This window comes from Emydura macquarii, unplaced genomic scaffold, assembly GCF_026122565.2.
Source record: "Emydura macquarii macquarii isolate MOO-44397 ecotype Brisbane River unplaced genomic scaffold, CSIRO-AGI_Emac_v2 contig_2365, whole genome shotgun sequence".
Lineage (NCBI taxonomy): Eukaryota > Metazoa > Chordata > Testudines > Chelidae > Emydura > Emydura macquarii.
The window spans coordinates 3,122,690-3,145,380 of record NW_027132502.1 but is presented as its reverse complement, the minus strand read 5'-3'; the positions used below and the strand labels follow the sequence as shown (position 1 = coordinate 3,145,380).

At 44.9% G+C, this 22,691-nt stretch overlaps 1 protein-coding gene across 1 annotated transcript in view; it reads right to left on the bottom strand.

Annotated features, from left to right (window-relative positions):
* Window positions 1–22,691, bottom strand: part of PSMD1 (proteasome 26S subunit, non-ATPase 1) — a 111,220-nt gene that overhangs the window by 5,367 nt on the left and 83,162 nt on the right. Inside the window, exons 19-22 of the mRNA XM_067561117.1 lie at window positions 12,558–12,660; window positions 7,238–7,407; window positions 3,151–3,243; window positions 1,240–1,332 (exon numbers count right to left, since the gene is read on the bottom strand). Of these exons, the coding sequence (XP_067417218.1) occupies window positions 1,240–1,332; window positions 3,151–3,243; window positions 7,238–7,407; window positions 12,558–12,660 (459 nt within the window). The remainder of the gene's footprint in view (window positions 1–1,239; window positions 1,333–3,150; window positions 3,244–7,237; window positions 7,408–12,557; window positions 12,661–22,691) is intronic.

Genomic DNA, 22,691 nt, shown 5'->3' with positions numbered 1-22,691 from the left:
ACGCCATTGCTTTTCTGTATGCCATGTCGTTTTGTTTTCAATTAAACAGATAAAGAAGCTGTCTCTACTTCAGAACATCAGCTGGGCTCCAGTAGGCTTTGACACTGACACTTCATTACGGTGAATGAGGCAAAATGAAACCCAACCTCAGCAGCTGCTACTGTTTACCTGGAAGGAGTTTTCTGCAAGGTTGGGTTAACTGAACATCTATTATTTATACAGTGTCTAACATGTGCTAAGATGAGGGGATGATCTGGAAATGGAAAAACCATTGAATTTGAAGAGTACAGAATTTACACAACCATGGGTAATGCTGTCAAAGCGGTTATATCACCCTACAAATCCAGGATCTGCAATTCCCATCCCCACACCTGCAATCTTTTCACACCCCTGATTTTAAAGCAGATTTTGGGGAGATTTTTGCTGACTTTCAACATGATACGGTTAACCACTCACAAACTGTGCCAGCACTGAACTGCATGTTGGGATATCACAAAAGTAATGGTTGTTTATTAAGCTACGTTAAGAATTTTAGCTGGCTGAGTATTCTCAGAATCAATACCATCAATCCTTGAGAGTCCAGCAAATTCCACTCTCTTTCCCACAGGCTTGCCCTTGGAGATACTCCTCAGTGCATCCTACTTGCATGCGAAGTTTCAAGTTCTCAGGCCAGATCCTCAGCTGGTGTAAAGTCCATGGAGCTCCTGGAAGTGACTGTAGTTACGGTAATCTACACCAGCTGCGGACCTTGCCTTCAAAGTCCAGCTATGGTTGTGGGGGAGAGGGGACACGCTGCAGAAATAAAGTCCAACAACAGTTTAGGCTGGAGAAAGTGTCTTTTCCACTCTGACAGATCAGCAAGCATGAAAATATATAACCAAAAAATGATTATTTTCAGAATGTAAAGGGGACGTTAAACCAGAGGGGGTGCAGGGTTAGAAATTAACTTGTTTGGGAACCGTACCAATAGCAGTCACTGCCAAACAACGGCTATAAGAAAGATTTTAAAAGTCACCAGTGATACGTCAAAGAGGAGGAATTTTATTACACTTCTTTCACAACCCCACAAGAAACGTGCCTAGATAAGTTACTCAATCATGTTAACACTGCCCTGAGCAACTATGATAACGCAGGTGGCAATGGAAACAGATGCGTAGGGGAGCCAGTGTTCACGTTACACACAGCCCCCTAAATGAGACTCACTGCAAGATATTTTTGTTATTTATGACTTATACCCACCACTTCCATTTTCTCCTCCTCCTTTTTCTCTTTCTCCTTCTCCTTCTCCTTCTTCTTGGCTTTTGCAGTGATGGACAAAACAGCAGTAGAAACCTGAACATTTCAACAAAGAAGGCTTTCAGAATAGCTTCAAGACTGTACACAGTGCTCCATCTCCATCCAGGCAGGCAGATGCTGTGCCAACTCAGTTTCACTACCCACCCACTACCTTATAAGCAGCACAGAGTGGCACGCAGGAGAAGAAATGGCGAGCAGGAGGAGAAAGGGGTGCCACCGAAAACGACCAGATCTGGTTGTGTAAGTGAGCACAGGGCAAGCTCTCTAATTTAGAGATTATTCAGTGCTGTTTCGTTTTCGTAAGGGATTTCTTTAAACATGAGCAGTGACAAGGAATTCTTACCACGGGGATGTGGGAAGGCAACATCAAGCTGGAATAGAGATTCTTGAGAATGTCACAATCCTTTTCACCATTCCTCTACCCTCCCCTCCGGTGCTACTGGAATCACACAGCTGTATGTGTCACTGGCACATATGGACAGACACCCTGCAGGTGGCCAGGATGTGAAAAATTACATCTGAGAAAGAAACAATTGTGCCGAACTTCTCTTTTGATATATTCGGAATGTCCACAGTTTCTCTTTCTCAACAAGCATTGTTAGACAACACGACCACCATAGGGTCAGCGGGCAGCCGTGGGTCAGACCTGCCCTTTGTTCCTGCTCCTAGAAAGGCAATCCATTCCCCCAAGGTTTGGGTGGTGCCATATCAAGATGTTCAAAGGGTGGGCCAGAATAAGCCACAGGTTTGAATTTTGGAATGGGAGGGATACATCCAGAAATACCTACCACTGTGACATTTCTTCGGATATTACTTGCCTTTGTGCACAACCTGGTCCAATCCCAAGGCAAAAAACAGCTGTTTGGTAGTAGTCTATTACCCTTCGTTTGGGCTAATTTCTACAGGCTTCACTTCTCTAAATCCGAGAACCCCTCATTTGTAGTGTTCAGTTTTGTTAAACCACTTAGCAATTTTCACAAGATGCCACACACGTTAGCAAGACGTGCCTGAGTACACCCCTCTGCTGCCTCTCTCTGGCGGCCGGCAGGTCTGTTCCACCCGCTACAGTCAAGTCATGGATGGCGATTACCAAGTTCTATGGGTGCACAAGGCTGCCCTTCTTTGTCCTCCTGCCAGGCTTGTGAGGACACCCACCAGAGGCTCTGTTTTCTTACCTGGACGTTATCATTTCTACATTTATCTTTTTGCAATGCATGGCCCTGTAGACTCTGCCATAAATGCTTAACGCATTGTGTTAGCTAACAGGACAAACTGGACTCTTGCCTTCAAGGATTATTATTTATTATTTTTATTACCATTGCACCCAGAAGTCCTAGTCATGGACCAGGATCTCACCATGCTCAGTGCTGTATGAATAAAGAACAAACAGATGGCATGGGCAGAGGAGCAGCATGTACATGGTAAATACTCCTTTAGCAGCTCTCCTGCTCATCCAGCTAAACGAGGAAGGTGCCAGTCAAATCCCAGCACAGAGATTACATGCTCTGGTGGACTCCAGACGTGCCAGTGAGAGAGACAGAAAGGTGGTGAGCTCAGGGAATTAACATCAATCTTGATGGCCACCCTCACCCATTTCACAAAGCTAGTGTGGCCATAAGAAAGTGTTTGGGTATGTTTAGTGCAGCTGCCACTGTGAAGGAAAGAAGTCAGTGAGGAAAATCAGGCTGCTATATGACCAGGGTTGCGTAATATTTACTCTCACAGATACTAGCAACTGACAGTCTTTTCTTCACCCTTGAAGGAACACAGTAACCTTCCTGGCATTAGCCCGTGGTATTGTTTATATTGGGTGAGTCCACACAGTGCATAAAGTCAGCTCAGCCGCTTACTAACCTTTTCCTTCTCCTTTTCCTTTGGTACCTCCAGAGGGGCAGGATACGCAAACGTAGAGGGCTTGCAGTTGGATCTGTACTGGACTTTTGGCATCTAAAAAACCCCCCCCCAAAATACAGACTTTTGAAAGAATTATTACAGGCAAGTCAAAGGAAAGAACAAAAGAGCAGTACAGCTGCCTTGGTTGCATTTTCCTCCTTGCAAAGATGAACACAAATCATCTCAAGTACAAAAGCTTCCCTTTTCCCCCTCCGGAAGCTGAGAAGCTGCCATCAGTGGCAAATGTTCAGCTGTAACATCGTTATTCAATTATGATACAATTCAATTCTGGTACGGCATTTTATCCTTCTCCAGCTCACTGCACACTACAGTACACTATTTGCACCCAGATTTCTCTTCACTGTTATTATGCTTTCATGGGTTAGCTGCGGCAGGCGGTCCTTTGCACAGAACTGCCTTAAGACCTAAAACAGGATCAGCTTTATCAGTGCACAGCAGACTAGATTAAGCATCGTCTGCCATTCACTTCTTGCAAGACGAATTTCACTGGTTTCGTATGACATTACACTTCCCCAGTCGGATATGGCCTGACAGCTTCCTTCACCTGCCCTCCCATGGATTCATCCAAACACTTATACTGCACTCACCACCACTGGATATAAGCTTCTTTTCCTTCCCACCATGCCTCTTAAATTCCAGAACAGGTAATATTCTGAAGAGGCAAGATGTACGTCATATAGCCTTCAATGCTCACTCAATGGGTGACAGGTCTTAGCCCGTAAAATTAAGCCGTTCAACTTAACTTTCATTTATAAGTGCTCCTATTTGAAAAAGGTTGTGCACCGTAAAAAAAATGTATAAGGATAATTAGAGCAAGAGCTTAAAGGCAACATGGCTAACAGCCACAGAGGTCCTAGGGAGGAAAGGTGTCCCGGTGGCTGTGGTACTAGACATGGATTGAAGAGATCTGGGATCGATTCCCAGCACAGCCACCAAATCCCTGTGCGCCCTCCGTTAGTATTTGAGAGGTGCTTTGGCACTATAACGATGGGGACCATAGAAACACCTTACACAGAAATGGCCTCTGGAACCAAACCACTCCTTTCAGACTAACCGAGAAGCAACTCTTTAGCTGCACACAGAAGGATGCCGTCATTTAACACTGACATACATGGAACGGGAGAGCATTCTAGAGACACTGCCCCTTGGCACAGACGGCTCTGCTCTGACGTGATGCCGGGTGATGGCAAGCAGCTGTAACCCTGCAACTTGGACCAGTCCCACTGACTGCTTTGAAGGTAAGAACTGTAAATCCTGAATTTAACCCAAATTACACAGGGAGCCAGTGCTGACGGGGGGTGGGGGGTTGACAGATTCTCAGAGCCCTTCACCAGGGAGTTACATTAGTCAACCCAGGGGGATGGATACGGGGTCAATGAGGCTCAGCCTGACCCTGACAGGAGGGGGCAGAGTAGATAGAAAGGGAGCTTCCCGTAAACGTGGCTATTTGGAATCCAGATGCCATGGGGAGTCCAGTGCTCACCACGGCCAACGGCTGCTCTGACACTCTGACAGCAGAAGCCTTAATTGAGAGGGATGCCATGAAGGTAGTAAAATATTTAAAGTGCTTCTCTCTTTCTCTCTCTCTCTCCCCCCATCAAAGTGACCTCAGCTGTTCCTGGATGAATCTGCTGATCTCAGCCAGGTCCCAGCAGAGCTGGGATACAGCGCTCTGTGTGAGAGTGAAGGTGACGGAGCTGGGTGCAGTCTGGGTATTGCGGGTGTTTCAGTCTATGCTGTCCCACAATCTCCTCTGGTGGATTTACACAAGTGTAGAACCGAATGGGGGAAAGGGTGGATCCATGTGGGACTAGAGGCTGAAGACCAGGTGCCCCTCATGAGTCTCTGGATATGATCGGGGAAGAACAACAGGGTGATCTCCGATTGAGCTGGAGATTTGGTTAATTAAAAGTGTAAAATATTTGGTGATACCTTGAGACGGTCCCTTAATAACCGTGGGGTCTTAGCCCAAGTTTCACTGTAACAACAAACAAAAGCTACAGGACTTTAGGCAGGGTTAGTAACTGACCAAACAGCCATTTCCCTACTCTTATACCGAGGAACCTAGAGTCTCTCCTATTTCTAGTCTCACTTCTGAATCCTCCAGGACATGGTTTAACATAGTTTTGACTGTTTGCTGGGGTTAGTATCTACCAGTATTTTAATGAAGCTTGCACCATTCAATGAGAGAATCTGAAATTTCAAGGTTTCATCTCCATAAACAGCTACTGCAGTGAGATATACAGAGTGCAGGGGATTAAAACAAAACCCAAACTGGTGATTTACCAGTGACTTTCACTAGTGTCAGAGTGAAATATTGGTTCCTCTCATTCCACGTTTTAGGCATATTTTTCAAACCCATAGAGTGAACCATCACACCATTAGCCAGGAGGCATGAGGCGCTCTGTAATGGGAAGCTTTCAAGTTTAACCTTTTGAAGGGCTTACATGATGCAATCTTTAATGCTCAGGTCTCTACCCACAGGGACTGAATATATCAAGCCCCACCATTCACCCATGGTAATATTAGCCCTGCCTACGCTATGGCTCAAACAAATTGAGGAGCTATGGTTAAAATTAGTTTTACACCCTCTACCAGCTAGCAGTTTCTAGAACACACTAACTAGCTACGGTGCATATGGTCAAAATATGTTCTAAAACCGTCTCCTAGTCTATTGTAGATTATAGCCCATGAAGAGGCCGTAAGGCACAGTTAGCAAGACATGGTACAGTGTTTCAATGGGTCCAGTGCAGTCAATGTATCTTTGGAACTCATTCTTCAAATAACTGGACTCCTTCGGATATTTATAATGACAGGTGATGTATTCATATCCCCCTTAGCTGTAACATCACCACACCCATGATTTCCCTTCCTCCTCAAAGGAAGGCAAGATAGAACTCATAGAATAAGCAGCTAGGGACATGATGGCCAGGCAAATTGTTAGAAGCTGATTCAACTGGGACAGAGTTTAAAAACACTCCCAAACTTGGATGGTGCCCAAAGCTCTGCCAGGACGACCTCCACAGATTCTCTGCAGATGAGCAGATAACACACAGAATGACTAGGGTGTAAACGAGGAACCTAATGCCGAGGTCAGATACAGCAGCACTGGTGCAACGTAAGGACCTCAGGAAGTTAAAACTTACAGACTGCATTCCCTTTGTGATAGAAAGAACATGGACAGGGAAGGCCCAGCTCTCTTTGCACAAGCAAGTCATTAGAAACATTCAGCTATTCATACTCTTCAGCACCGTGCAAAACACCTGACCCCAGTGCTGTGTGCAATCAGTAAGATTCTCTCCCCAACTTCATGAACAAACACGCACAATCCTAAGAGTGGTGGTGATGATGGAACACACGATGGCAGGGGGCCTCAACCCTTTTCTTTCTGAGGCCCACCCCAACATGCTAGAAGACTCCAGGCTTTAGCTCTGTGGGCGCTGGGGGCTCAGGGCTGCTGAGCAGACCCTCTATAGGTGTAGTTTGTCTTCTGTTTTGGGGAGGGTCTGGCAGGGCTCAGGCCAGCTCTGCACAGCGGGGCCCGGGAGGGAGCATCACCTCAGCAGGCCACCCAGCCTATCTGGGTTGAGGAGCCCCAACCAAAAATTATAACTCAAAGGCAGGGGGGCAAAGCTCAAAAAGTTTGAAAACCACTCAGGGTGCAGGCGGGGAGGTAGCTAGGGGCTGTGTGACAAAGGAGGTCCCCCCGGCGGTCGCTGCTCCCCAAAGGTTCTGCCATCCCTGGAGCCAAGTCCCCCCACCTGTGCAGCTCTTACAGGCAGTAAGAGAGGGCTGGGAGTGGAAAAGCAGTTGCAGCTGCCCCATGCTCCGCTCCAACTTGTCCATGGGCTCCGCGCTTCTGCCCCGCGGGGTGCCGGGGCTTGCAGACCCCCTGAAACTGGCTCACGAACCCCCAGGGGGCCACAGATCCCTAGCTGAGAACCAGCAAACTATGGAACTGCAGGCAGTTATCACTCGACTATTTCATCTCTCACCCGATTACTGCATCAATGATGGAAGCACATACCTTAAGATCCTTGTTAAGGCCAATGACGCAGGTTGGGGTGTAAGCCAGTGACAAGAAGTGTGACAAGGGGAACCAGAACCAGAACTGGGTGAAGACCAGTACCCCCACCACTGAAGGCATGTGAGTATGTCCTGTCCTTGACTGCAGCGAGATAGTTACGTTATGGCCACCTGCGGAGAAGGGGAGAATCACAAACCAAGTCGGTTAGGACAGGGTTGCCAGTGCACTTCTGAGCACTGCTCAACGCAGACAATTCAATGAGCTGCCTCTGAAACAACTGCCATGAAGACAGCTATAGCACAAACGACAACGTCCTCAATGCTCACCTCAAAGAGCAAACCCTCTGGGATGCAGTCCCCCCATCAGCTCAGACTTTGCACCATGACCTGTGGCAGTGTAATTTACAGTGGTGCTTTGGGTGGCTAGTTACTGTCCTAACAGGGAATCACTGGGAAGACAACCCCCTGCAATCCCCAAAGTAGTTTTGCCAAGAGGGCACCAAGGCAATAGACCTTCAATTGTGATATGGAAGGAAGAAAGGTCAGCACATGAGCAAACAGCCAGATTGTAATACAGCCAATTTCATTCTGTGGCACATAGGCAAATCATAGATCGCAGGAAACAGATGGTCTGGTTTTCGATAGTCTTATTAATATTTTATTCTTACAATGCTAAGGCTTATGCCCTGAACTGCTACTGTCTACAGATGAAATATGCCTACGTTTTTATTCTACATCAGCCCAGTAGAAAAAATGTAAACAGCAGCAACTTCAAGACTAATTTTTAGAGGTTATCAATCTAAGCAGCAAAGAGACAAGCTCGTGCAAGCTTTGCAAGAGAATTAAATCTCTGTCAGACAACAAAGTCTTTAAGCTTTCTACTTGCAAAGCAGAGACCAAAACAACTCAAAATGTTGATGCAGTGCAGAAACATCCAGCTAGAAACTGAGCTGGAAGGTTAGCCTGCAGATGGAATGCAAAAGTGTTAATCTGATTTTCAATCCTCTGAAGAGCTCAGCAGATTGAGTTGAAGAGGGCAACAGGCAAGTCCATTACCGCTGACAAGGCCAGGTGCAGAGAGGCTAATTTTGTTAAAATACAATCAACCACTCATTCCAAGTGCAGTGCAATTTATAATGGAGAATCACAGGCCCAGATCAGCATTCCTCTGCCCTGCATAAATAGCCACCTGTAGTGGGGCTCGTGACTGCTGCTGCCAGAGTTTGGGAGAGGCACTGAGAAGCAAAAGGTTAATGGGATCAATTTTTGCTAATATTCTAGCTGATGAAAACCCTGAATGATGCAGCAGATCTGGTCTTAGTTATCAATACGGGAAAACCATTGTTTAAAACACACACACACACACACACACACAAAGAAAGGAAGAGAATTAAAGTGAAATCTAGAATTCTAGCTATGTGCTTCCCCAAGGCTCCGCAAACCCGCTTTCTCTGGGGCTTGCCTATTGTCGCCACAAAGATTTCACACTCATTCCTCTGCCTTCTGAAAGGAGACAATGCAGTGCTGTATTTTTATTGAGGAAAGATAATGACACCCTCTCATCTTACAAATGCCGCCTATGTGCTCTGCTCACTGCTGTCTTGTAGTTCCCCAATGTTTGGTTTATCATCATCAATTATTTGTACTGCAGTAACCACCAGAGACTCTAATCAGAGATCAGGACCCCACTGTGGCAGTCCCTGCAAATAAAGACACTGCACATTCATGGTTTCCAGCCTTTTCTCCTTTTAAATTTAAGTTTTTACTTTACCGTGGTACTATCTATATGATCATGATAGACTGTGAAAAGCAATCAAGTGAATATTGCTGAAGCAACTTTATCCTTGTTTTATTCTAACCACTGGAATTTTATTTTCCAAGCTTTCATTTTTAACCTTCAGAATTATATTATCCACTCTTTGGAATTTCCTGGCTGAATGACAGATCTCAGAGATGCTTTCACACTATTTTTTTTGCTCTTCATACATGCACACTCCACGCTCACATCCAGGGTTTTGTGCGGGAGCAGGAAAAATGGAGGGACCTTGTGCTGCACAACAGTTACTGTCTTAATGATTAAGCAGCAACACCAACAGGCTCAGAAGGGACACATTCCAGGCCAGAGACCACATCTCTAGAGCCTCTGACTACACAAGGGCTAACTTACAAAAAGGAAGGGAATTAGTTGCGGAAGTGGACTGGACTGAAGATCCAAAGGTGGAGGAGGTTTGGAATTAGTTCCTGCAACTTTGACTTGAAGTATCTGAAGCCTGCATCCCAAGGAAGGGGAAAAAATTCATAGGCAAGAGTTGTAGACCAACCTGAATGAGCAAGAGTCTCAGACAGGTGATTAAGAGAAAGCAGAAAGCCTACAAGGACTGGAAGATGGGATGGATCAGCAAGGAAAGCTGCCTGTTGCAGGTCAGAACATGTAGAGATAAAGTGAGAAAGGCCAAAAGCCAAGTAGAGTTGAACTTTGCAAAGGGAATTAAAACCAACAGTAAAAGGTTCTATAGCCATATAAATAGGAAGAAAACCAAGAAAAATGGGACCACTAAGCACTGAGGATGGGGCAGGGCTGAATATCTAAACAAATACTTTGCCTCCATTTTTAATGAGACTAATGATGAGCTTGGGGATAGTGGTAGGGTGGCTAATGGGAATGAGGATATGGAGGTAGAAATTACCACATCCGAGGTAGAAGCCAAAGCTTAATGGCACTAAATATTGGGGGGAGAACGGGCGCTGGATAATCTCCATCCAAGAATATTAAAGGAACTAGCACGTGAAATTGCAAGCCCATTAGCAAGGATTTTTAATGAGTCTGTAATAATCCACACTAAAACCCCTGCAAGCAGCAGTGCGCTGTCCTAGTCTTGACTCTGAAGTATCAGTATTTTACTTCTGTTTGTATCTTCCTGTTAAAACGCAATTGGATTTTTTTCCCCTTTGCATTTAGTTAACACAGATGGTGTTTTTAGTTTCTTTAGTGGAAACCAAAATTAAAGTGGTTGTGTGTTCACAGACTCAGTTTTATCAATACTGTCCATTTTAACTCAAGAGCGATTTAGTTAATGGCTGTTCGTGAGCCAACCACAGGAGCAGAAAATGCATTTTGGAGGCTCTACATAAATGCTGGTTTATCAGTCTTGGCTGGCGTTTCTTCCTGACGCATAGTGAGGGAGAGACTTAAAATCAGAATAGATACTTCGAGCCCAGAGGATCTCTTAAAGTAGGTTAAACTCTGAGGTCTAAAGGAGATCACTCTTAGAACTCGAACCAACTAATATAGATTTTTCAGATAATGTATGTCAATTTGGGAGGGATACAGAAAAAAAAACCTTGTTAGCTAAGGGCAGGAGAGAAAAAAAACTATTCAAGATTAGGGATCTGGGAAGAAAACCTCGCCAGTTTCAGTGTACGGGTTTGTTTGTTTTTTTTAATGCTATCTTACAAGGCAAGCCTCTAGCAAAATGCAGCTGCTTAGGTCTAACAATTAAACACTGACCAAATTCTTTATTTCCACTTCAACAGCACTCCCCCCTCATGCGACGCCACAAGTCTAATGACTACTTCATTGTGGGAGCAAAAAAACCTGAGAGCTCTCCTCAACCACACTCTGAAAATGCTGCCTTCTGTATCAAAGCCCTGTCGCTGGGATAGAATTGCTCATTTTCCTTCCGAAAAAGAATTACAAGTTCAACTGCACCAGCTATGGTAGATGACACTAACCATCTCTGCCTGTAACAGTGATTAAAGTTTCAGCATCTTCCGTTCCCTGCCTAAGATAAGCATTTCTAGTTGAGCAGCGGAGATAAAGGTAATTCAGGGATTAATGTATCTTCTTTTTTTAGAGTCTCTGGTGAATGACATAGCAGCTTATGAAAATCATAGTCCAAGGTTTTCTTTGAATTTCTCTTTCACGCACACACACACCCCGCCCCCTCTTCCAAGCTGCTGTATGATAAATGAATAGGGTGGGCACAAGATTTTACTTGAATTTTTATAACTCGATCCTGAGACAAATAAAGATCAAGGCAGGTCCGTATCTATGAAAGAAAATCTATGACCCAGCTGGCCTACGGCTTCATGGTAACATGCTACACGACCAGAGATTATGGTTTGGGAGTAGCTTTGAGTCTTGTGCCAACCAGGCTACTGAAGCTTAGGTTTGATAAGGCGAGTGCGGAGGGGGAAGGAAGATGATTGTTGTGAAGCCAGAGTCTCCTACCCGCCACAATTCTAAAGCATGAAGGATAGTGTCTGTCTTCTGACCAAGCTGCAGTAAGTGTGCTGTGAACAGAGCTCTCAGACATGGGATGAGGAGGCTCAAGGGGGGAAATGGCTCCTATTACAACAGCTATGTTTGACTGTGGGGCAAAAGAGGTGTGTGTGCGTGTGTGTGGGGGGGGGGGGGAGGGGGAGGGAGGGAAGGGAGGGAGGAGAGGAGTGTCTGATATCACTAAATGTAAGAGCCCTGCAAGAGAGTGGGCTCTTGAGGGGGGATATGGCACATCTCTCAATTTGTTTTCCTTTTGCCAATGGAAACATTCCTGAATAGGTCTCGTTGCTCAGAACTGGGGTTATAAGGGCTTTAGCATTTTAAATCCATGATGTAACAGTCACTAGCAGTCATATAATGATATTCACTATAACTGGCAAGCTACAAACATAAGAATCAGATGCCCTTTTAATTATGAGACTAGCTTTGGGTTTTCTGCACTAATGCTGATACAATTAACTGTGCTTCCTTCTCTGAACCTTTTTATCAACAATGAGGAAACTTGCTCACTAATGGTGTTAAAAAAATAATTTAACACAGACCCCAAGGAAAGCTGAAAGAATCAAATACCACAAGGTTTGCAAACTGACATGTGGAGAAACTGCTTACAATAGAAAGGAAGCAACATATAAACATCACTTACATACTGTAAATCAAGGCTCTGGATGACAAATTGATTCAAAGCAAAAAGACACTTTGGGCAGAAGTCTGGAAAAGGATTACCTTCAAAGTTTGGAACAGTTTTACAGTGAGTCTGTGTTGCGGAGGTTTTATTTTTGTAGTCCGGGGAAACCAGCTGAAAATAAAGATTTTATGGAAGCTCTGATATCCCTGCAACTATCACACCCTTTGTGATAAACCTCTACCTGTGAAACTCCCATGTAATGATGAACCAGAGTAGATTAACTCCCATGTAGATTAACTAGAGCTACAGGCTTCCAAATCCTTTTCACCATTGACTTCAAGAGATGTAGAACACTTCTGGTGGCCTTGATCAAAGTCTTAGAACTTTTTACTGCTTTAATACTAAGGAAGTTACCTGCATCCAAAATGCCCTGGGCCAGGATTGCTCCAAACTTGGCCATAACGTCGTCATGCTTATCATTAATGACTTTGGAATACAGTTGTCTGAACTGGCTGACCTGTAGGAGGAGAGAGAATACAGGAGGTTAACATCTTGATTCCCACCAGTAACAGAAGAACTAGCCAAAGAAAACGGAGTTCTTCCTCTGGAAGGGCTCAATCACAATCACAATAGGAAGAGGGAAGTCAAATAAATAGGATTCTTTTATCTATCTCCAGAGTAGACATCTGATGATTCCCTTCATTTCCTGTTTCTATGATAAGCCCTCCCAAACCACATGTGTGAGCATGAGTGCCCACCTACTCCCACCACCCCCAGGAACAGGAAAGGGACCACCAAAAGACTCCCACCATTCCCAGGCGTGTCTACAAAGTGGTTTGGACAGGCTTCTTCCCCCCTGGTTCATTTTGCTGTCCTCCTTCCAGGTGCTCAGTACCGCTGCAGGTAAAGTGGACAAATGTATCTGCTATGGCACTAAAGCTACTGTGGAGACAGCGCCATCACAGCCAGAAACAATAGCTGATCCACAGTGAGGCTTTCCAGGATTTTAAACTCAGTTTTAAAACTCTCTCAAGAGCTGATGATCACTTCCTGTCAGAGAACACTTTTCGATACCCATTAAACATTTTCCCAGACGACTACTCTCCAGAGAACAGTCCAGACCAATCGGTGACCCCACTGATGAATGTTTGAAAGAGACCCTCGTATTTCTGCTGACACACATTATTTATGCCCATAAGTAGGTAAAAAAGCTGAGCAACATGCCATTGCTTGGAATCCCCTGAGCATGCTTATAAGACATGCTGTAGTTGCAGCTGGTCAGGAATTTTCCAGTGAAACCAGTTTTTGATGGAAAATGCTGATTTGCTGAAACCAGAATGTTCTACAAAAGTTTATTTGCTTCAGCAAACTTCCTACAAACACAGGCAATATTCTGACAATCCTGGCCTTAATTTCTGTCAGCCCCTCTGCCAAACTGCTGGGGAGCCTGGACTTACAGGACCCCCAGTTCTGAGGCATCCCTGCCATGAGGACTGCCTCAGAGCTGGAGACCGAGGGCTTCCCAACTCCCTGCTGGAAACCTGCCACAGAGCTGATGGAGAGCTGGGAGCCTTAGAGCTTGGAATTTTGGAAACAAAACAATGAGTATTTCAAAAAATAACGGGTTTCAGATTTCCATTCTGCAGAGATTTTGAAATTTCTATTTTTCATTTTAAAATGGAACGAGATTTTCACAATGTCCCATATCATGGAAATTCCGACATTCAACTGGCTTATGTACCTTAGAAGGCAGTTGTGTATGGAATTTTATAATCAATTATTATACCAAATTGTTGGTAAGGCTTGGAGCAAGGATTTCAGCTCAGGTCTGCCTGATTAGGGAACAATGTACAATGATGGTTTCTACCCAGTGTGTACAGGAAACCTCAAGCACCGGAGCTGCACTAGTTCAGCTGGTCCCTCGTATTTCCATCCCACAATGCAGTGACTCATCTTTTGAAGATATCAAATGTCCTGGTTCCCAGCAACAGTGCTGGACACTATGGCATAAGTGTTTCAGGACACCCAGTATACACTAGTACAACCATGAGTGGAAGGTGTTCTGGGTAGGAATGCATCTAAACAGTTATGTGGATACAATGAATGGTGCAAAGACGAGAGTAATTGTTGCAATCAATATCTCTATTTCCTTGACTAGTGGAGACCAGAATATCAGGTGCCAGAAGTAGGGTTAGAATTCAGGGTCACTAGTTTCTAGTACTGAGTTCATACTATTAGATTCCCCACTTGCACCTCATGAGAAAAAGTATCCAGGGAAAGATTGTTCCATCAATGAAAAAAACATGAACATGACTCATAGACTTTAAGGTCAGAAGGGACCACTGTGATCATCTAGTCTGACAAGTCTTCTGTGATCATCTAGTCTGACAAGTCTTAAAGTTAACAAATCAGAAAACAGTGTTAGAAATTACATTTTATTAGACCAAGACTCAACAAGGTCAGAAGAAAACAATCATAGTGAGTGCGGATCAGGAGAGGACTGGAATCCAAGAGATATTTTATCATAAAATGTTGCTAGACTTTATAGTGAAAATGTTTACAGGAGGCTCAAGATAGCATGTGAAACTGGAAGCAAAAGACATCAGAGCTAACAAGAATCAATTTCTTGTTCCAGACTGATAGCAAATGATTTCTCCACCACACTTCATGGTCCAAATTCGGGACTAGAGGTATTAAGAAGCGGTTAGAGAAAAAACAGTTACTTACCTTCCTTAACTGTTGTTCTTTGAGATGTGTTGCTCATGTCCATTCCAAGCATAGGGGCCTGCCAACCTGCCTCCTTTCCAGTTCCTTCTTGCCGGCTGGCTCCACCAGCGGGGCAGACAGGTGCGTCTTGCAACGGACATGAGCAACACATCTCGAAGAACAACAGTTACGGAAGGTAAGTAACTGTTTTTTTCTTCGAGTGCTTGCTCCTGTTGATTTCAAGCAGGTGATTTCCAAGCAGACCAACGGAGGAGGGGTCGGAGTGCTCGAGATTGGAGACTGGAGCACTGCTCTACCAAATGCCGCATCATCCTTGGCCTGCTGGGTAATGGCATAATGCGAAGTAAATGTGTGTACAGAAGTCCAGGTTGCAGCCCTACAGATTTCCTGCATGGGAATGTGAGCCAGGAACGCTGCTGATGAGGCCTGAGCCCTGTTAGAGTCGGGGCTGGCACCCTGGCTAGCTCATAACATGCCCTTATATAAGAGGTAATCCAGGATTAAATCCTCTGAGAGGATATTGGGAGTCCTCTCATCCTATCTGCTACAGCAATGAAAAGCTGATTCAATTTACAAAAGGGTTTTGTTCGCTCTCTATGAAAAGCCAGTACCCATCTGACATCCAGGGAGTGGAGACTACGTTCCCTGGGGCTGGCAAACGCCTTCGGAAAGAACACTGGCAAGAAAATCTCCTGACTAGTGTGAAATTGAGAGACCACCTTGGACAGGAAAGCTGGGTGCAGGTGCAGCTGCATCTTGTCCTTATGGAATACTGTATCTGGGGCTCTGAGGTCAATGCCTTGAGTTCAGACACTCTCCTTGCTGGAACAGGGGAGAGGAAAGTGCTCCCCCATCTGTTCATATAGAACATTGCCGTGGTGTCGTCTGTCAATACTGACACCTCCTTGCCTGCCAGGTGAGAATGGAATGCCTGGCAGGCAAACCTGACAGCCCACAGTTCTCTGACATTTATGTGGAGCGACAGCTCCTCTGGGGACCACAGGCCTTGAGTCCTCAGTTCGCTGAGGTGCGCTCCTCACCCCAAGGCTGAAGCGTCCAACACCAGCACCAACGACGGTGGCGGTCTGGCAAATGGGACCACTGAAGGACTCTACAACCTGTGGTGGGAGAGAGACCACTCTGCCCAGACTACATTGTCCCTATGGGGGTGGTAGATCAATGCCAACCACAACTGGAGAGGTCTGAGTCACAGCCTCACATGCTGGATCACGTATGTGCAGGAGGCCATGTGGTTTAGAAGCATCAGGCAACTTCGAGCTGTCATAGTAGGAAAGTTGCTGAGAGTCCTTATTATGGAGCCCATAGGCTGGAAATGAGACTGCCAGCAGAGCTCTGGCCTGTACTGAATCCAGGACTGCCCCTATAAATTCTATTCTTTGCATGGGCACTAGAGTTGATTTGCTCATGTTTAGCTGCAGACCTAGGTTGAGGAATGTCACCCGCATCAAAACAACTTGGGCTTCCACCTGCTTCCTGGAGCAGCCTTTGACTAGCCAATCATCCAGATAGGGGTATACCTGGACACCGTGCCTCCTCAGGAATGCAGCGACCATGGCCATGCATTTGGTAAAGACTCTCGGAGCCGCCAATAGGCTGGCTAGGAGGACAGTGAATTGGTAGTGATTGTGTCCTACTACGAACCTGAGAAACCTCCTGTGGGAGGGTATTATTGAGATATGGAAGTAAGCATCTTTTAGGTCGAGGGCGGCATACCAGTCCCCTGGATCCTGAGAGGGAATGATCGAGGGTAGGGAGACCATGTGGAATTTCAGCTTCCTTATGAATTTGTTGAGATTCCACAGATCGGGAATAGGCCTGAGCCCCCCTTTTGCCTTCGGGATTATGAAATATCTGGAGTAGAACCCTTTTCCCCTTCGCTCCTGAGGGACCTCTTCTACAGCTCCAGTGCAAAGCAGCTCCTGCACCTCTCCTACGAGAAGTTGCTCGTGAGAGGGGTCCCTGAAGGAGGACTGGGAAGTGGGGTGGGGTAGAACAAAATTGGAGGGAGTATCCCACTTCAACCGTGCACAACACCCCTCTGTCCGATGTTATACGGACCCAGGCATGGTAGAAAGGGGATAATCTATTGTGGAAAAGGGGGACAGGATCCGGTAACTGCCCTGGAGTGTTGCCCTCGGGCGCACCTCCAAAAACTTTGTTTTGGCCCTGGCAGCTGCTTCCCTGAGCCTTGGCCAGGGTTGGGCTCCTGGAGGGTCCCGCGCCTATTACTCCTGCCCCTTCTCCTGGAGAAGTCCTGCCGAGGATGCTGTGGATAAAACCTCTAGCTGGACTGGGGCTTAAAGTGCTTCCTCTGCATAGAAGGCATACGCAGCCCCAAGGATTTCAAGTCGCCCTAGAATGCTTGAGGCTGTGGAGCTTGGAGTCTGTTTGCTCTGAAAATAGCCCCACTCCTTCCAAGGGAAGGTCCTGGATGGTGGACTGAACCTCAGGCATGAGGCCTGACACCTGCAGCCAGGAACTTCTTCTCATGGCCAGTCGCAAAGCCATAGTCCTTGCTGCAGTCTGCCACATCTAGTGCAGCCTGTCGTGACGTCTTGGCTACAGCTTTTCCCTCCTCCACCATGGCTCCAAACTCTGTTTTGGACTCAGCCGGAAGGTGGTCTTTAAACTCCGCCATCATGTCTCACAAGTTGAAGTTATATCTGCTGAGGATCGCCTGTTGGTTGGCAATTCTCAGCTGCAGACCCCCAGTGGAGTAGACCTTCCTCCCGAATAAGTCCAGTCTCTTAGGCTCTTTCGGTGTCGGGTCCTGCTGCCCCTGCCTTTCCTTTTCGTTTGCCACAGACACGACGAGTAAACCAGGCTGAGGGTGAGTAAAAAGGTACTCATACCCTTTGGAGGGAGCAAAATATTTCCTCTCTCTCTCTTTTGCTGTAGGTGGGATAGAGGTCCATGTCTGCCACAGTCTCTTTGTTGTGGACTGGACCATCTTAATCAGAGGCAGAGCTACCCTCGAGGGACCCCCTGTAGCCAAAATGTCCACCATTGGGTCTCTGGACTCACGAACCTCCTCCGCTTGCAGACCCAGGTTTTGGGCCACCCTCTCAAGAGCTCCTGGTGGGCTCTATTGTCTATGGGTATCGCGGTGACTGATGTCCCCGCTACTGCTTCATCAGGGGAGAAAGACGATGAGGCCCTGGGTCCCACCTCAGTCTCAGAAATGTCCTGGCCTGTAAGGTCCTCCCTACCCGGGACTTCTCTACAGGCATCCGGGTCCCACCTTGGTGCCTGGACCTTCCTCCTCTTTAGAGCTGTTCGCCGCGCCAACTTCCCTTGACGGCACCACCTCTCTACACCCACTGACTTCAGTGCTGAGCAGCATGGAACTGCCACTGCATAGGTCCACAGGGCCTTGGCCTATTTGTTTTCTTCGAGTTACTGTTTTTCAAAATCTACAGAAGCCCCACTACACTGGAACTAAACCCATGTTACCTGAGCTGGTTTTAAAACTGGTTCAGGCCAGTTCATTTTAAACAGTTTCGTCCATGACTGTGGAAGTGTCAAGTTTTGTTTCAGAAACTATGATTTAGCCAGCATACTGTTCCATACAAAAAGGTTTTTTTTTCAGACAGAAAAAACGCACTATGCTGTCTGAATCACAGCTGCCTTAAAGGAAAAATGCACTGTAAACTTTACATCTTTTACCCCGTCCTCTTTCCTTCCCTTCTGACAATTAATTCTGGTTAAAATAGCAATCAGCTCCTTGAGAAGTAACCAGATTTAATCTGGAGGAGCTGTAGACCAATATAGGAAAGAATCATCAGCATGGTGAAGGACACACACAGTCACATCGGTAATCATCATTTGTCAAATACAGATGTAACAGCAATTACTACTTTCCTTTTGTTCTCCACACACATTACAATCTCATAATCGTGGAATGAAAGATCAGCCATCTTTAAACAAAGGGCAATGAACCTGAACAACAAAGCATTTCTCAACAAGGATAGAAGGTAGAGACTTCAGCAGGATGCAATTACTCCTGTTATTCACTCTTCCCAAGAGAACAGTAAATCAAGCTGAGTTCCCGTTAATACGATTTATCCTAAAAAACATGAAATGACCTAAGTTTCCTTAAGGCTGTGAATGCTAAAACAAGGAAGCAATATATATATATTTCCTTAAGGCTGTGAATGCTAAAACAAGGAAGCAATATATATATATTTCCTTAAGGCTGTGAATGCTAAAACAAGGAAGCATATTATAAATATATATATAAAAATATTGCTTCCTTGTTTTAGCTTTCACAGCCTTAAGGAAACTTAGGTCATTTCATGTATATAATCATCTCTCACTCGCACGCACTCACGCACTTTGCTCTCGGTATTTAAGATACCTTTGACCAAAAAATCCCCTGTATTTTACATTTTATTTTGTCATGCTATCTTGAGTTTTATAAATATAAAAGCTTATATCAAGACTTAGAAATTTTTTTTTTTTTAAATATAAATGCTTTGACTCATGTTTATTATGCCAGATCTCTTGTGCTCTGCAAAAAGACATCCGTTTGCATTTAGTGTAATATTTCCAATTGCTCTTCCTAGTCACAGGATCTGAGATAATGTGTGTGTCTTAACAGCTGTCTCCTTTGGAAACAACCCTGGTTTTCAATTATAAGAAATGTGGCTTCAATAGCATTCAGTAGGGGAAAGTGAACAAAAGGAAGCAGCAAGCACCGGTTTTGGCCTCTGTCAGTGCTGTCTGAAACAAACAGGGACATACACAGAACTATAGAAAATGGAGCAGAAGACTATGTTGAAGAGACTAGTTTGAGTGTTAGATTGCCTCTCATACACAGTATTATCACCTCATTCCTGTGGCTCCACACCCTGGTTTTTGGGTTCGGATCATTTATAAAAACTGACAGCTGCTACAAAACTCTGCAAAATTGCTAGCCACGTGGGCTATAATCTGTAATTTACACGGTAATCGAATCTTCAGAGAAACAGATCCTGGATGAAGCAGAGAGACATTCAGCAGAACTGCTAATGTTCACACTGGCGTCTGAAGTCTGATAGTGAAATGCCTCACTGTACAGGCCAGAAAGGACTGGTTTGGGAAATGAGAGGCAGCTCTTGGGGCAGGGAGGAAGTTCTTCACTTCCGGCTGCGCATGAGAGTCCGGCGAACCTTAGTCGCACACTATCTGAAGATGGTTTATACGGCTGACACTCATGGATGTTAAATACATTTCTTTTAATTAACTAGAACATACTAATCAAATGTCACTGGCCCCAAGCCCGAACGAAGAACCTGTGAGCAATGGCATCATGGGAGCAGTGCCGGTCAGGCAGGTTTAGCCATGGCATGGCATGAAGAAGTGCCAGGAACCAAACTAGAGTAAAAATTATCTTGTTGTCACTAACTTGATCAGGTCCGTTCTACCAGAATGAAGCTCCATGTGAAGCAAGAAGGCCACTGTGGAATGGACAGAGAGCAGTTGTTTATGAATTAATATGTCTATGAGCTAGAACGAAAATATTTCAGATCAAGTCATTACATGCTGTTTACGATCTTAAATGCAAGACACGGTCTACTACTGCAGGAGCCATTCAGGCCTTGTGTAAATACTACGGGTGATAGAGATTTACTTATTTATTTATCCAGAAGCTGATCTGACAGTTTATGTGCATCATTATCCTCAATAGTATTTGGGTTTCGGCGCTTGGCTGGCAGTTCCAAGATATGAACATCTGATGGCAGGACTCCACCAAGGTGTTTTCAGTCAGAGGTTTCAGCTATAGAACTTCCTCACCCCAATGATTTACAAGGGCAAAAGCTTGCTGACCTTCGCAGTGCAGTGAAAGGCTCACCTCTCTGGTCAAGGACTGACCAACTATAGATCACTGCTGGTGAGGTTTATCTCATGATGGACTGCAGCAGTACGGTGAGGGGGTATGTGCTGGCTCTTGAGGGCAATTTACTGTCGTCTGTTCCTTGTTTTCAATTCAAATCATGTTCTCAGATGCCACAATGAGCAGCATGTGACAAGTATTACACAGGGTTTTTAAAATGTTGTATGAAGCCCAAGGAGCCTTGTTTCCCAGGCCCGGCACTTTCAAGTTTTATAGTATTTAGAAAGGTCTGCTTGAAATTTATTTAGTGTTCTCCTGGAAGTAACCCAAAATATTTGAGCAAGTGACTCATTTCATTCCTGATAATAACATACGACATCTTGATCATTAAAAAAGGCCAAAAACTATAGGTCATCATTTTACTGACGGCTAAACTATCAACAAGCAACATCAGAAATGCTGAGGCGATAACCCAGGCTAACATCCCTGAGGACAATTGCTTCAAACACAAGAACACCACAGAACTCTGACATTTTGTTTGATGCAAAGATGAAATGGTTCATTTGCAACTAACTTTCTGGTAAATAAAATTGTTTAAATACATGAAAATCAACTCCCCCCATTCTTAATGATCATCATGCGTAATAAACAAACTTTGCAAGATTGTTTACTATGAAGGAGGGGATGCTTAGTCATTGAGCAGCACACTGAAGAAAGCAGTAGCCAGTGTGAAGTGCATGATCCCCCTCACAGAACCAAACAAATGTTCAAGTGCAAGATTATTTAAGGAGCTGTGGCTCCAACCCACCTCAATTTCTTTCCATGCAGTCATAATCCTTATCAGACTTAGAAAAGAGTAAGGCTTTGAAAATGGGGATTGGGTGGATCAATACTGGTAGTCTTCTTGAAGAGCTGAAATTACTGTGTATGTAAACCTTTCTCCTTCGAGTAGTGTCACTACAGATCCCACAGCTGAGGAGATTAATTAGTTCTTCTTGTACTTCCCTCCTTTACAGATTTGTTAATGCTAGTTAAAGACTGCAGAACTGCTCTCCAGCATTCGGAATCAGACCTAGCTGTCAAATCTAGAGGAACACTTCATAAAGGTATGAATAGATCTCTGGGTAGCGGAAATGCATCTAGTCGTAACTATTCATCAGACTCTCTAGGGAAGTTGCTTTGGACAAGGTGAAATATTTGTTTTAAGACGTTCAGACACAGGGACACCTGCAAGGTAGGTGACCATAATGCTTGTGTATTATGAAGACCCTAGATACAATGGTGTTACAAATGCTGAATAGAAAAGACAGCACACAGTTTTAACCAGTCAGAAAACCCCTGACCAGAGACATTATACTACTGCTTCCCATCCCCCTCCAGATTTATCCACATAAATCTGATCTTGACTATTTTCATATGGCTTTGCCCAATCTAAATAATAGCTAAGAGCTTAACATCTAAGCTATTCAACCTAGCCTCTCCAGGTGCTAAGTGAAGTTTAGGGAAGAATATTTGGAGATTAGTGGATTGGTTAAAATAGAAATCAGAAACCACTTTAGTCAGCTATCTAGGATGCTGCATAAAACCACCTTCCCCTTATGGCTCTCTGTACAAAAGAGGCCCTCAAGACTTGGATCTCACAGACTCTCCTGGCTAAGGTCATCACTGCATAGAATATGGATTTGAGGGACAGAGGATACAGAGAATATCTTCTCAAAGGTTCAAATGGCGATTTTATTAATGTAGCGAGCATGAGGATTTAAGTCACAGCAAGGAGGCAACTCACAAGAAGATGAAAATACATCTTTAGTGCTTTTGAAAATTTCTTCACAACAGAATGTGCGAACACTGAAGATCATTCTATTAGAGGCTGGTAAGCAGAACTGATTGTCAAATGGCCCTTAGCAGGGCCCAGGGTAAGAGTCCAGGATTGGAGGACTTATGTCACTGAATAATGCTGTTGTGAGAGACCTACAATGGAAAGT